This window comes from Myotis brandtii, unplaced genomic scaffold, assembly GCF_000412655.1.
Source record: "Myotis brandtii unplaced genomic scaffold, ASM41265v1 scaffold351, whole genome shotgun sequence".
NCBI classification, from domain to species: domain Eukaryota; kingdom Metazoa; phylum Chordata; class Mammalia; order Chiroptera; family Vespertilionidae; genus Myotis; species Myotis brandtii.
Genome location: NW_005363502.1, coordinates 3,820,903 through 3,836,121, shown reverse-complemented (window position 1 = coordinate 3,836,121; position 15,219 = coordinate 3,820,903). Strand labels below are relative to the sequence as shown.

At 43.5% G+C, this 15,219-nt stretch overlaps 1 protein-coding gene across 2 annotated transcripts in view; it reads left to right on the top strand.

Annotated features, from left to right (window-relative positions):
• The first annotated feature begins 4,381 nt into the window (after positions 1–4,381).
• LYN (LYN proto-oncogene, Src family tyrosine kinase) overlaps positions 4,382–15,219 on the top strand; it is a 49,976-nt gene continuing 39,138 nt past the window's right edge. The window contains exons 1-7 of one of the 2 annotated variants that reach the window (XM_005871661.2): positions 4,382–4,627; positions 7,898–7,943; positions 8,789–8,894; positions 10,366–10,464; positions 10,581–10,684; positions 11,634–11,783; positions 13,244–13,396. In XM_005871661.2, the coding sequence (XP_005871723.2) occupies positions 4,418–4,627; positions 7,898–7,943; positions 8,789–8,894; positions 10,366–10,464; positions 10,581–10,684; positions 11,634–11,783; positions 13,244–13,396 (868 nt within the window). In that variant the 5' untranslated portion in view covers positions 4,382–4,417. The remainder of the gene's footprint in view (positions 4,628–7,897; positions 7,944–8,788; positions 8,895–10,365; positions 10,465–10,580; positions 10,685–11,633; positions 11,784–13,243; positions 13,397–15,219) is intronic. The other variant, XM_005871662.2, reaches the window with a different exon arrangement.

The following is a 15,219-nucleotide window of genomic DNA, read 5'->3' as shown; positions in this document are numbered from 1 at the left end:
GGCAGCTGATCAATGGTTCTCTCTCATCATTGATGTTTCTATCTCTCTTGCCCTCTCCCTTCCTCTCTGAAACCTTACAATTCTGCCCCTTTCCCATCCCCCCCCCCCCCCCCCCCCCCGCCCCAATGAGGTGCTCATGACTCACGCTGCCCTCTGGCCCTTCCTGCTAGGAACTTGCCACTACATTTGCACTCTCCTCTCTTCCTTGGCTTGGGTTTTCTGTTTTCATTTTATTAAATTTATCATTGTCTTTTTTTGCAAAAGCATTTCAAATCCTTTAAAGAAAGAAGCAGGCTATAACTACAGTCTCTCTATTTACTGTCATTAATGAGTGGATAAAACACTAGCTTCTAAAGAGCCATCGTATAAGAAGAAAGAAAAGAGAGAACAGACCTTAGGCTTTGACTTTTAGCTAAAGCCCGTGTGTGAGTCCCAACGCCACCCTTCACTGGTGCGCCGCTGTGACTTTGGGCCAGTCTTTCCATCTCTTTATACCTCAGTTTACTCTGTAAACTGGGGTTAATAATTCTTGGGGTTAAAGTGGGGTTAATAATTCTTGGTTCATATGATTTCTTCAAGGATTAAACGAGATGCTCAGAAAATTATAAATGTTTAATTAAAAAGCACTAAGGTGTGAATCATTGTAAAGTGTAGCTCATATCACTTGCAAACATGAAACCAGTTTCTCAGTTTCTTTCGGGGCTGCATTGTGGTTTGAACTTTTCTGGCACCTTCCCCGCAGCATAAGGAACTGCAAGACTTAGAGGCGGTCAGCAGAGGCCTCTCGGCCTGAGCAACAGCAACACTGCCTGTGGAGCAGTGGTGTAGTTGTTTTCATCTACAAGGCATTTGTTTTTCTGGTGTCCATGGTGATGGGGGGAGGGAAAACATGAACTAAGGATAAGGAAATGATAATCCATGGACTATCACCACCCCTCCCCCATCCACTGCTTTTTATTTTCATTCTTCATCTTCCTTTCCAGGGCCACTGCCCTGGGGATCCTTGTCATCTCTTTGTCTGGACACCCCCCTCCCCCCAGAGGCCTTTGTCCTGGAGTCCCCACTCCAGCCCTTCCACCTCCTTCTTCCTACACAGTCCTCTCCCTGAAGTACAGATGTCCTCATGTCCTTTCCCCAGTTAAAAACCTTTCCACGGCTCTAAATAAAGTCCACACTACTTGACAAGACATAAAAGTAAAACCCTGCAAAGCACTTTTCTGACCTCATCTCCTGCCTTCACACACACACACACACACACACGCACGCACGCACACGCTACAGGGGTGTCTAACACTTTGAAAAAGTTTTTTGCATAGAGTGGTTTATAATATCCCCTTATTTCACCCCTCCAACTTTTTATTTTGAAAACTTCAAATCTCCAGAAAACAATTAAAGAATATCCTCACTTATTAAATTCACGAATTTTTTTTATTATTTTGCCACATTTGTCCCCTCTTTTCCCTCCACACCCCCTCTGCTTTTTTTTCATTTTGACTGAAGTGTTGAAAGTTGCAGACGCCCTGAGCCGTCATGCCCACACACCTGGCATGCATCGCCTGAGGTTGGACACTCTCATCATTCCCACAATGCCATTACCATACCTGTAAAACACACGGTCCCCTAATATCATGTTCAAACGTTTCCAAATTTCCCCAATTATCCCAGCATGTGTCATCTTTCCCCGCCACCACCCCCCCATTCATTCAAGGTTCACACATTGTGTCTCTTTAGCCCCACCCCATCCCTTTGCCTGTATGTTTGTTATTTTTTAAAAATATATTTTATTGATTTTTTACAGAGAGGAAGGGAGAGGTATAGAGAGTTAGAAACATCGATGAGAGAGAAACATTGATCAGCTGCCTCCTGCACACTCCCCACTGGGTATGTGCCCGCAACCAAGGTACATGCCCTTGACTGGAATCGAACCTGGGACCCTTGAGTCCGCAGGCCGACGCTCTATCCACTGAGCCAAACCGGTTATTCGCCTGTATTTTTGAAGTATCCAGGCTAGTAGTCTTTAGCGCACATTAAGGATTTTTCATTTTGTTCCTCTAACCTCTGTATTTCCTATAAACTAGAAGTTAGTTCTAGAGGTCTCTGTCTCTCTGTCTCTTTTAAAATAACAACTGGGTGGGAAGGGTCCTTTCCCTTTCCCTTACCCACCTTTAGCAAGAGGGGCCCAGGGGAGCATGTAGGAAGCCCCAAGTGCAGCAGCACCCAGAGCAGCTCGATCCATTCTTCCAATGTTCCCAGAGCCCCTGCTCTGAGCAGGCCCTGTTCTAGGGGCTGGGAGCTGACCAGAAACAAGCCACTATGTAATGGGATGTAGGTTGTAATAAGAAAGATAACAGTGTAATTTATGAGGCGTGGGCAGAGGGGTGATCTTTTCAATCAGGTGGTTAGTGAAGATCTGTCTGTCATTCTTATAGAGAACTCGAAACAGGAGAGAACTCGAGAGGGAGAGGACAAGGGAATGGGGGAGGGCGAGGGAGATGAGGCGCCTGTGAGGGAAGTGGAGGGGCAGCCCAGGCTTGGTACTGTTTCTGTATCCGCTTGCCCAACCTCCCCGGCTGGACTTCCCCCCTTCCCCTGAGCTCACTATGTGCCTAGGGGCCTGCGCTGGGAGGCCTCTTCCATAATGCACGATATTCCCTCATTTATACACACCGTTTTACAGCTGATTTTAAACACTACTTTTTTGGGGGGTGGGGGGGGGGACTAGTGAAAAAAGAACTCGCCTGTTTTTACCCATCAACTCTAAAACTCGTCTCGCTTATTTCCAAACAAACTTTAAAACCCATGTTCATTTCAGAAACTTTAGCATATGAAAAATATGTGCTGTTTTGAGTTAAAGAAGTACTTGCTTCCCCTTTATTTTGGGAACTACAGCTCACTAGTTTCAGAAAGAGGCGTGGCTGTTCTGTAGAGGCTCCACCTCAGAGGATGAAATGATAAACAAGCCCAAGGGCCACCTGGACTCTTGCAGGACAACACGCACCCATGAGCTGCGGCCATAGTGCAAGGGGGTGACCGTTAGAGAGGGGCTCTCAAGCTTTCTTAGAACAGTTCCTCCCCCGGGAGGTATTCCCTACCTGGTACCGCTCCGCCTTCTCCCAACTCTAAATCATCTCTCCCTCCTCTGACATTCTTGGCAGTGATCCCGAAATGGCCGGGCTTCAGAATGACACAGGTCACATGGGAGAACCTGCCCCCCACTCAGCCCCCTGAGCACTTCCTGGAAAGTGTCCAGGGAATCTGCTCTGTGGGGTCTAGGAGATGCTGGTGAACATAGGATGTTCAGATGAAAGCTCCTAACAGATTTGACCAGGAGGCTATCCTGTAAGGCAAGATTCATATCTGATTTCAATTTTTAAAAACATCTTTTTAGTCCCCAGAGCACTCGGTGTGGTGCCCTACATATCCTAGTAGCAACTGAATAAACAAAAGACCTGAGCATTTAGAAGCAGGGTTATGTCACTCTGCACTGCTCAAGCACAAACCCCCTCTGGCCACAGGTCTTCCTCCGGAGTCTGTGCACGATCATGGCTTGCTGATGCCCTCCTTTGTGACTGTAGCTCTGCCTTCTCTCCTGGTTTCCAGTCACATATCTTACAGGGAAGCCTCCTGGGTTTGATCATTTGCATGTTCCTACAAAGCATCTTTTCTCCTCTGCCTGTGTCTCCCTTTTATTTCCTGTCTTGGTGAAGGCCCCCACCATTTTCCCAAGCCACATTCATTTGGGGCCAGAGTCTATGCATTCTAGTTCTTAATCATGCTTGCCTTCGAAGCCTCGAGCCCCTCACTCACCTTGCATGTTGTGTCCTTCATCCTGGGGGTGGAGGGGTGGGAAGGCAAACAAACAAACTCCTCGACATTGCACCTCCCTCTCCTCTGCAGCCCAACTTCTGGACTTCCCTATCGGGTTCACATTATAGAAATAGTTCCCTGACCCTTTAGAATGAACTGGTTCCTAAAGGACTGAGATTGAACTAGTTCCCTGTGAAGGGGGCCATGTTATCTTAGGGTCAATACTTTGCATGTGAAGTTCCTTCTTCCTGGAATCCCTTTGCTGACTTGGCCACCTGGCTGACATCACTTCCATTTTGACTCATAGAGCATTTCCTGCAGGATGCTTCCCCTGACCACCGCCTTTTCCTCTTGTCCTTCCCTAGATCTGGCGCATCCTCTATTATTGACTCACTACTGTACTGTAAATTCAATTCACACATGTTTGCCACAGAATCTGAGCGTCTTTAGAGCAGAAACTATGTCTTGCTGACATGACATTGATGCACTATAAATAGTTGTTGAACTAATGAATATACAAGCACACTGGTTGTTGAACAATCCCCCACATTTGAGTTTGTTAAACTCTCTGTGATAAGGAATAAATGTGTATTGTTTTTATTCTTCATTAATGGAGAGATTTTGGTGGCTTGATGCCAGTTCTAGGATAGTAAAACAATGTCATTGCTTTTATATTCCCACAGGAAATATGGGATGTATAAAATCAAAAAGGAAAGACCATCTGAATGACGATGGAGTAGATTTGAAGACGCAACCAGTACGTAATACTGACCGAACTATTTATGTGAGAGATCCAACGTCCAATAAACAGCAAAGGCCAGTAAGTAGATAGTCTCAGGAGAGAATTCCCACAGCAGGATCAAAACACCAAATCTGTAACATGCGCGTGCAAAAAAATCACATCAGTAACTTAGGCCTCAATTCTTGATATACTTTGTAACTTAATCCTGTAAAGAGCCTGTAAACATTTGAGAGAAAACCGGTCACTTTATTGTACAATAAAGTGGCCCTTGGTCACCTTCTCTGTAGAGAAAAAATAATCATTCATATCACTGGTGTGAATACCCATTTTTTATATATACACATGTCTATCTGAGCTTGTGTGACTTAGGACAGGCAGTGAGATTAGTGCAATGGTCTGCAAGCAGAAAGAAATGCTGCATTCAAGTCAGAAGCTAATCCAGATGCTGATATCTCCTTTACCCCATCTTGTCATTCTTCAACTAATTGATCATAGTACAGATACCGAAGCTGCTATGGCTTATTATAATTAAAAGATTTTTAAAAAAACACACATACAGCTAATTACGCCCACTTACCTTGGATGATCTGTACCAGAAATGTTATATGAGTGGCGTGCTGTTTGATGAATTTGGGAATGCTTGGCAAAGGAAGAAATAATGTCACATTTCATGGAAAAGAAGAACAAAGCTTTGGATAATTACAACCTTAAATGCACTTTATCTTAGAGGTTATATCCTTGCCATCAATTCTCTCTTTTTTTATTATCTAATCCTCACTGAGGATATGTTTTTATTGATTTTTAGAGAGAGAGAGAGAGACATCGATGTGAGAAACATCTAACAGTTGCCTCCCATACGTGCCCCGACCTGGGATCAGATCCGCAACCTAGGTATGTGCCCTGACCAGGAATCAAACCCGCAACTTTTTGGTGTAGGGGATGATGCTCCAACCAACTGAACCACCTGGCCAGGGCAATTCTCTCTCTTTATGTATAATAATATACATAACAAATCTAATGGTGTTTATGGAATTCCTCAGCATTTAACCTGGAAGCAGCTTAGTCCACATTAACCCAAATACCTTGTTGTATAGTTTCTCTTGTCTGAGAAATGCCCTGGCATTCTAGAAGTGTATTATTGTTATCAAGACCTTCAGTCAGCCCTCTCCCCCTCTGTTCCCCATTATGCTACAGGTATGACATATGTCAAAGTCGCATGTCATTGTTGAAATTGATAAGTCACTATTGATCTTCTTACAAAGAAGTGGAGATGAAGAGTGAATATATTTCTGGACATATATATTAATATGTCATTTTATATGGAAACTCAAAATGTATAAGGTTATTAATAGCTTTAATGATTTAGTTATAAATACATATATCCTACAGATAGGTTTACAGTTGTGAGTGCCCAAAATACATACTCTTGTGTTATTATTTATTCTTGTATTGTATCTTTTGTTCATACAAACAACTGTAAACCTCCTTTTGCCACCCCTGTATTTAAAATCATTGCATTAATAGGTGTAGATATAGATATTATATTGTCTATACATATTATATAAATATGATCAGTAGAAAATAAAATGATATAAGAAATTGAGGTCAAAGATCAAAAAAAGGGTCTGGCTTTTTCCTGGTATCACATATACCAGATTTTTACATACTTTAAAACCTAAGTTTGTGTGGGGGTTTTCTTCATTAATGATGAACAAAGAATTTTTTTTATTCAGAAAAACAAAGGAAAATAGTACAAACTTACCGTTTTTCATCTTATTAAAAGTAAAGGAGGTTAAAACTTAAGTTAGAAAGCAGAAGTAGTAAACATGTTTGACATCTTTCAATTCCCATATTTTAGTTTGTGCCGTCTGTGGTCACAGATGTCCTGTTTTATGAGTCGGTTAGTTTGGCCTAATTCCATGCCCACAGATAAGTCAGCTCTGGCAGCTGTGCCCAGAATGCTCTCCCTGGATTGATTACAGAGGAGAAGGTGAGGCAGCTCAACAACACTCTTAAGGAAAAGACATTTTAAAGGAAATGAGGGATAGTGGATGAGTTGCATATATGTGTTCTGGTCTTATAAAAAGTGTATTAAAACATTTGCAAATTAAGGACACTTTGATATTTGAAAATCAGCTTGCTGCTTTCAAAAAGATTTAATTGGTTTCTCATCTTTTAATTATTTCTTCTAAGTCGTTTAAAATTGATCATACATCCTAATTATGCAAATTTAAATGATTAAAAAATCAGTATGAAACTTCTTGAAATAAGTGTTAAAGGATAATATGGACCCATGATTTTCTGATACCAGAAAATGTAGTAATTCACCACTACCACCACCACCACCACCACCAGCACCACCACCACCACAGCCCAGATTTTATGGGCTAACTTTCATCAGAAATTTAAATTTCACTACGAACTGTTTATGTCCCATTTCATTAAATCACTCTAATCAAACAGAAAAGTCACATGATTTGCGGGTATAGGTGGCTGACAGTTCCTTCCTGAAAAGGGTCTAAGAGGTCTTAGGCGTCCTCCTCATGGTCAATGAGAGAAAAGGAATTTGATTAAAGGTAATCGAAGTGACCTTTTGTGCCACCACACTCTTCCTGACAGTTCATCTCCAACTAAAATTACAGGGAATGCCATCTGTCCCTATGATGGAATCAGGGTCAGCCATAGAAAGCCTGGGTCAATCAAGACTTGTTCTCAGCAGCTAGAACAGAGCCCTCACCACAGTTATTTTTTAAAAAAAAAAACAACAAGTCTGGGGAACATGGAGATCAAAGTCCTGGGCTTGGATGGCTATTCCCAAGGTCCCCAAGGCCCCAACCACTTCCGTCTTTGCTCTGCTGTCCCTGGTGCCTGGTTTCCGGCTGCTGAGACTCCAGCCTTCACCCCCAGAGCAAGGCTAAAGGGAATCAGGCCCCGAGGCCCACACAGTCATTTTGTTTAAGGATACACTGCCTCCCTCCATCTGTGTGGAATGCTAGAGAATTTGGAAGCATAGTCATTGAGCTGGGCAAATTGCCTCCCAAATAATATTAGGGTTCTGTTACCAAATAACAGGGAGAAGGATGATCGGCTAAGCCTCCAGCAGCCCCTGCCCAGAGCCCTGCTCATTTCCTGCCACCACAGGCAAACCCCTGTTTTTAGAAGGAAGAGCTGTACAGAGCAGGACAGAGCTCTGCGGAAATTTTTTTCTGTACTCTTCTCTCCAGCTTCATGAATTAGCAACTCTAAACCTCATTGGCTACTGTTAGAAAAACAATACAACATACAACGTGAATGTGAATGAGAAAAGCTAAACATAAAAATTCTTTTCTAACCAATATTCTCTCCTAGGTTCCAGAATCTCAGCTTTTGCCAGGACAGAGGTTTCAGACTAAAGGTACGTTTTCATAGCAACATGGTGGTTTCTTTTCTTTGCTGTTAGAGACTCTTCGAAACCGTTTTCCAGGCTATTACTTTATTTTCTTGTTGTGAGAAAATACATATAACATAAAATCGATCATTTTAACCATTTTTAAGTGTACCGGACAGTAGTATTAAGTGCATTCACATTGCTGTGCAACCATCACCACCATCCATTTCCAGAACTTTTTCATCTTTTCAAACTGAAACCCTACCCATTAAACACGAACTCCATTGCTCTTCCTCCCAGCCCCTGGCTCCCACCATTCTACTTCCTGTCTCTGTGAGTTTGATACTCTAAGAATCTCATATAAGTGGAATCAGGGTATTGGTCCTTTTGTTACTGGCTTGTTTCACTTAGCATAATGTCCTGCAGGCTTGCTCCTGCTGTGGCCGGTGTCAGGATTTCCTCCCTTTTGTAAGGCTGAATAATATGCTGTTGAATGTGTAGATCACGGTTTGTTTATCCATTCATTGGTCACTGGACAGTGGATTGTTTCCTCCTTTTAGCTATTATGAACAATGCTGCTATGAACAGCATTATGGTGCATCATTTCTTAACTATAGAGTTGGAGTGAATCAGAGGTGTAGGTCTGTGTGATCGGAGATAACGAACATTGCACGCAGTGTGTACAGCAGTGCGTACAGCTATTTACTGCAGACCATGTAAGCCCTCAGCCCTGCCAGGAAAGAAGCACATGCCCCTGTCCAGCTCCCCCTCTTGTCAGCACATCAGTCATCCTTTGTGCCCGATGAGGATTTGTCCAAACGTTTTCTGCTGATGGGTTTCTAAAGGTTTTCATTTGTGTTCTTTCTTGTTAGATCCAGAGGAGCAAGGAGACATCGTGGTAGCCTTGTACCCCTATGATGGCATCCACCCAGACGACTTGTCTTTCAGGAAAGGGGAGAAGATGAAAGTCTTGGAGGAGTAAGTATACCCAGGCACACTGCACCTGCCGCCCTCAACCAGGCCACGGAGTCCTACACACTGGCTCCTCGTTCTGCTTCCAGCAGCACAGCAAGAGCCAGACCCCCTCCTTGGGCTGAGGCCTCCCAGCCTCCTTGCCGCGGTAGGGCTGGGAGTGGAAGGCGTGGGACCGAAGGAATGGTCCTCTGGAGTTCGCCTGTGAGCACTCCCCAGGAGAACTCCCTTTGAAGACAGACACTGATTTCTTTCTTATCCATCTCTGCCACCTTAAGAAGTGTGGGCATGTGTAGAATGTGTATTATTTGATGACATTTTTATTTAGTTATAGTACTCACATTCAGACTGGGTTTATGGGTCCAACTGGTTTCGATATATAAACACACTATGCTAAAGCAGTGGTCAACTCAATGAAGCCCTTACTCAGCATGTGGCACTTCTGTGAAGACACTTGGACATCATCGTTTGCTTAACCCCATCCATGCTGACTCACAGACCTGTGACCCTAGTCAGACCACAGGGGTAGGGGTTCAGAACAAAACTGAGAATAAGGAACTCCAAGTATCTCAATTCTAACTTGCTTTTCCTTCTAATCTGCAAACATTGTCGCCTTGGCCTGCCAACCAGGAGGTAGAGGAGAGAAACCCTTTATTAATTATAAGGTGTTAAGTAGTTGAGAGCTATTATCGCTTACTGATGGAGCATGAACTTGAGCCTAATCCTGGCCCTGCCATTTATTGCTGTATGATCTTCACAGGTCACTTCAACTCTATACCTCAGTTTCTTCCTTTGTAAAATGGGCCTCACAGGGCCTCTGTCATGGCTGATGTGAGGATTACGTGTGTGTATGTTCCTATGGATAAATACACTGTAAGCATATAGATTAGTGTTCATTGTCGTCCTCCGTGTCTTGCTGATGAGGATCCATCTGCGTGTGGGAATTTGAAGGCTCATAGGGACCCACCCAATTTTCCCTCCTTCATTGCCCCATCCCCCTCCCCAGCTCCATGCTGAGGGCAAGAGCAAGTGATGAGGTCTGCCTGCTTGAAATGATTGTATGGTTTTCTATGGCATCTATCTATGGAAACTAGATGTTTGGACAAAGGAGTCTCTACCATAGGAACTACGGTTCATTGTTCCCTTGACTCCCATTTCTGTTTGGAGCCTAAAGCATTTCTTGGATATCCATTGGGAAATTACAAGCATTTTGCTTCTGCGGGATGGAACCATTTTCACCAAGTCCTGTTTGAGCATTGCTGAGCACAGTGACCCACACCTTGGTGGTGAGGCTGTTTTCCTTTGCTTCAGTCTCTACACATATTTTTATTTCAGCAAGAGGAGTGGATTTTCCCACTGGATTCCCAGGTTCCAGGAATCTTCCCACCCTCCCTCACCCACCAAATCACCTTGAGACCATGGCTATTATAGTTCTTGAGTAATCGGACACACTTTCCGACGTGTGTTTCTATTCCAGGCACGGAGAATGGTGGAAAGCTAAGTCCCTTTCCACAAAGAGAGAAGGCTTCATCCCCAGCAACTACGTAGCCAAAGTCAACACCTTGGAAACGGAAGAGTGAGTCTTTGCCTGTTGTCATCTTTGAGGGTTTTGTTTGCCACGTTGGATTTCTCGTTCATTCTTTTTCTTTACTTCCCTGGAGCATAACATGAACTGTGACAATGTCTTCTCAGGTGGTTTTTCAAGGATATAACCAGGAAAGATGCCGAAAGACAGCTTTTGGCACCAGGGAACGGCCCGGGGGCCTTTCTCATCAGAGAAAGTGAAACATTAAAGGGTAAGAAGGGGCATAAGGCTTCTTGTAAACACCATTTAGGAACCAATCCTAGAAACTATTCTAGAAGATATTTATGTTCCACTAGTGAAATTTTATAGTTTTCAAACATAACAAACTCAAACTATTTGTTTTGCTACTAGTTTGCTAAAGTAGCATAGGAAACTGGCATAACTATGGCCATTTCTCACCACGCTTTATGTTTGCTGGGTCTCTTACATTATTATTTAGAGTAACTCTTGAAATTTTAAGAGAAAAGAAAGCAAAACAACTTTTCAATTCAGCAAAATAATTTTAAAAACCATCACGAAGAAGGAAAATGGCATGTTGGTAAACTTCAGAGCAAACAAAATTCTAGCTTTATTTATCAAGTCAACTTTTTTTTTTAAAGACGTCTACATTCATTCTGGCTGTTTGCTAGGGATCTCTGTCTAATTTAAAGATTTTTTAATTATTGATTTTTAGAGAGAGAGGAAGGGAGAGGGAGAGAGGGAGAGAAACATTGTTGTGAGAGCAGAACACTGATAGGCTGCCTCCTGCATGTCCCCTACCGGGGAATGAGCCCGAAATCCGGGCATGTGCCCTGACCAGGAATTGAACTGGCAACCGTTTGGTGCACAGGATGATGCTCAGCCAACTGAGCCACACAGGCTAGGGCTCAAGTAGACTTTTTATACGACTTTTCAAATTATGTACTATACATACTTAACTTATATTTTGCATATTTTGTGGCAAAAGGACCAGGAATTGAACTGGCAACCTTTTGGTGCACAGGAGCCACACAGGCTAGGGCTCAAGTAGACTTTTTATAGGACTTTTCAAATTATGTACAATTCATACTTAATTTATATTTTGCATATTTTGTGGCAAAAAGGGTACTACAGTATTGTGTAATGCAGATCTCATTTATAAAATATGCATATAATCTTTACTTGTACTTTTTCCCTCGCAGGAAGCTACTCTTTGTCTGTCAGAGATTATGACCCTCTGCACGGTGATGTCATTAAGCACTACAAAATTAGGAGTCTGGACAATGGGGGTTATTACATCTCCCCAAGAATCACTTTTCCCTGTATCAGTGACATGATTAAGCATTACCAAAGTAAGTAAAAAGTGGAGATCGGACAAGACAAATATGTTTATCATGGTAACTATGTGGTGGCAAACACTTTTTCATATTAAAAGTTTTTATGCATGACCTTTTTCTTGATAAAATTACAGATCATGTTCTAAATTTATCTATAATTAAGTATACATTCAAAGCCAGATTTGATCCTTGGGAACAATTATTCCGGTCCTTCCTACCTAATCCCTGGTGTTTCACAATTAGTATTTCAGAATTATGAAAAGAAAATGAATACTGTTTTCCCATAGTGCATATCTTTACAACATATCTTTAACTATCTGGAAGAGGAATGCAACTTGCAGATGTGTGTGTGTGTGTGTGTGTGTGTGTATGTGTGTGTGTAAAAGTAACACATAGTCTTGGTAAAAGAACACAGAAATAGCAGGAACACCAAAAGACTTAGCAGTGCCACGTCATTGGTCCTTTGTCACCAGTGCCACTCCCCAGCCCTGGTAAGCTGAACCCATGACCAGCCTTTGGGTTCATTCCCTGTGTGATTGAAGTCGGCTGTACTGGGCAGCTGTTGTGCCTGCTTATGTCTACAACCCGCTTGAAGGCAACACACACTATAGGTTTGCTTAGGTCCCAAAAGATGGAGAGAGCACGGTATCCCAGGTTTTTTGGAACCTCCCCTCCCTCTCTGCGTATTCACCTGGCATGTGTGTGAAGTGCTTGTTCTCCCTTCCTTTCTGTAAAAAATCAATAAAATATATTCATTTTTTAAAAAAGTAACACATACTCTTGGTAAAAGAACACAGAAATAGCAGGAACACCAAAAGACTTAGCAGTGCCACGTCATTGGTCCTTTGTCACCAGTGCCACTCCCCAGCCCTGGTAAGCTGAACCCATGACCAGCCTTTGGGTTCATTCCCTGTGTGATTGAAGTCGGCTGTACTGGGCAGCTGTTGTGCCTGCTTATGTCTACAACCCGCTTGAAGGCAACACACACTATAGGTTTGCTTAGGTCCCGAAAGATGGAGAAAGCACGGTACCCCAGGTTTTGTGGAATCTCCTCTCCCTCTCTGCGTATTCATCTGGCATGTGTGTGAAGTGCTTGCTGTGCTCTGGCCTTGTCCTGGGGCTGGGGGTCTCCTGGTGACAGAACCAAGCCCATGCCTTTTGGCCATGACGAGCGTACATGGGCTCAGCAATTTGAAATCACATTGTATTAAGTACGGCAATCTATTAGCCTTTGCTTATCTGTTTGTTATTTTTTTATTGTTTTAATCGAGTAACAGTATAATGAACAGAATCAAGTGTTTAAATTGTCTTTCGTTTAAGAATATCAAAAGTGGAGATTCTAAAAAAAAGATGCCCCTATAAGCATTTTATGGCAAGTTGGAAATTCTAAGACTAATCGTCGAAACTTCCCCATAGGTACTGGCAAAATACAAAACATAATCGTTTTTTAACATTTATTTTCTCTTTCAAATTAGAGCAGTCAGATGGCTTGTGCAGAAGATTGGAGAAGGTCTGTATTAGTCCCAAACCACAAAAGCCCTGGGATAAAGACGCCTGGGAGATCCCGCGGGAGTCCATTAAGTTGGTGAAGAAGCTCGGTGCCGGGCAATTCGGGGAAGTCTGGATGGGTGAGTGTGTGGTTCTGCCGCCAGAAGTCACTCTGGAGGTGACGACAGGAGCAAGAAGGGCTCCAGCCAGTTTCCATCATTTTTCTCAGCCAATCACTAACCTGTGTCAGAAGCATCGCTTCTTTTGTTTTTCCCTGTGCACCTGGCACCAAGGACTGGCCTGCAAAAGCATTCCTCCTCCGTGTGACTTAGTAATTCTCTTTCAGAATGAGTGCTTATAAGGAACAGGGCAGTGGGTGTTTATCCCGATTATTCTGTCTGCTCTTTCATGATTCATCGCCAGAGTCTCTGGTCACACGCACATTTTAACTACAGGACATTTGCTTCTGGGGAAGGTACTTCCTTGCTAGTGGGCTTCAGGGGGCCCCACAAATTTTTTTTTTTATGAGAGAGAATCATTGGTGGGCTGCCTTCCGCACACCCGCCACCGGGGATCGAGCCCACAACCCAGGCACGTGCCCTGACTGAGAATCGAACCGTGACCTGCTGGTTCATAGGTCGATGCTCAACCACTGCTCCACGCGGGCTGGGCAAGGAAGCCCCACGTTTATTGCCATTTCTCACCAAGATGCTCCAAGTGCCATCATTGATGAATCATTCCTTACAGTTAAGGACAGCCTTCTTTTTTTTTTTTTTTTAAGGACAGCCTTCTTATACCGGCTTTTTCCAGGGGATTCCTTTGCCCATTTGTCTTTCCTAAAGTTTTTATAGTGAATGTGAGTTTCTTTTGCGATAAGAATACCCTCTTTCTCCACCCCCTCCCCTGTTTTAAAGCATCATGTTTTCCTGGTTCTAGTTGAAAAGGCAGTTAAATCTGGAAAGGATCAGTCATACACATCTTAGCCCATCACTCCTGTCCCAGCTTTGTGTGTGTGAAAGCAAACACGATTTCTAAAGAGCGGGCAGCTTCTGAAAACTGTCCAAGCCCCTGACGAGCAGGAACCAGACGCGCCCAGCCTGGTTTCATTTCACTTCCTCATCCAGGGGGCTGTGAGGCAGAGGTTGTTCCTCTAAAAGTCTTGGTCGCTGCCATCCCAGCTTTGTCCACTTTCTCCTGTTGGCGCTGCTTTTAGCTGAGGTTCTTTTACATAAGGCAGAGCCTGACCCAGCATACAGTGGGGCCTTGACTTACGAGTTTAATTCGTTCCAAGACCGAGCTCGTTAAGGAGCTCGTTAACTCAAATTACTCTATCAACTCAATGCAAAAAATTGGCAGAGAGACAGCTGGTATCTCAAAAAACTCGTTAATTCTGACTGCACTGTAAGTGCTTGTGAACATACAGAATTCAGGTGAATTAGAATCACGCACCGCACGTGCATTGGCTGGCATATGTCAGAGCCAGTCGGCGGTGCACGCCAGGCACGCTGTCTCCCTTCCAATCAGCACATTCGTGAGCAGGAGCGCTCACTCTAGGTGTGGTCTCTTCTCATTCACACTCTGCTGCTGAAGTCATAAGAGTACCCTCCTCCTTTCTCTATCTGCTCTGTTCTTTTTTGGGGGGCGGGGGCACTGCAGGTTTTATATTTATTATTGTTGCGGACCCCCCACACTTTTGCACTACACTCTAAGCTGAGTGATCTGCTGCCAACTGGCACCAATTCTCCACCTCTGAGTGTGCAGGGGGAACTTGCTCTGTTCTTTGTCATTGAGATAAAATTCATGTAACATAAAATCAGTCATTTTAAGGTGAACAATTCGGTGATGTTTACTACATTCACATTGTTGTGCAAACCACCACCTCGATCCAGCTCCAAAATGTTTTCATCACCCAAAGCAAAGACTGTATCCATTAAGCAGTCATTCCCCACTTCCCCCTCCCCCC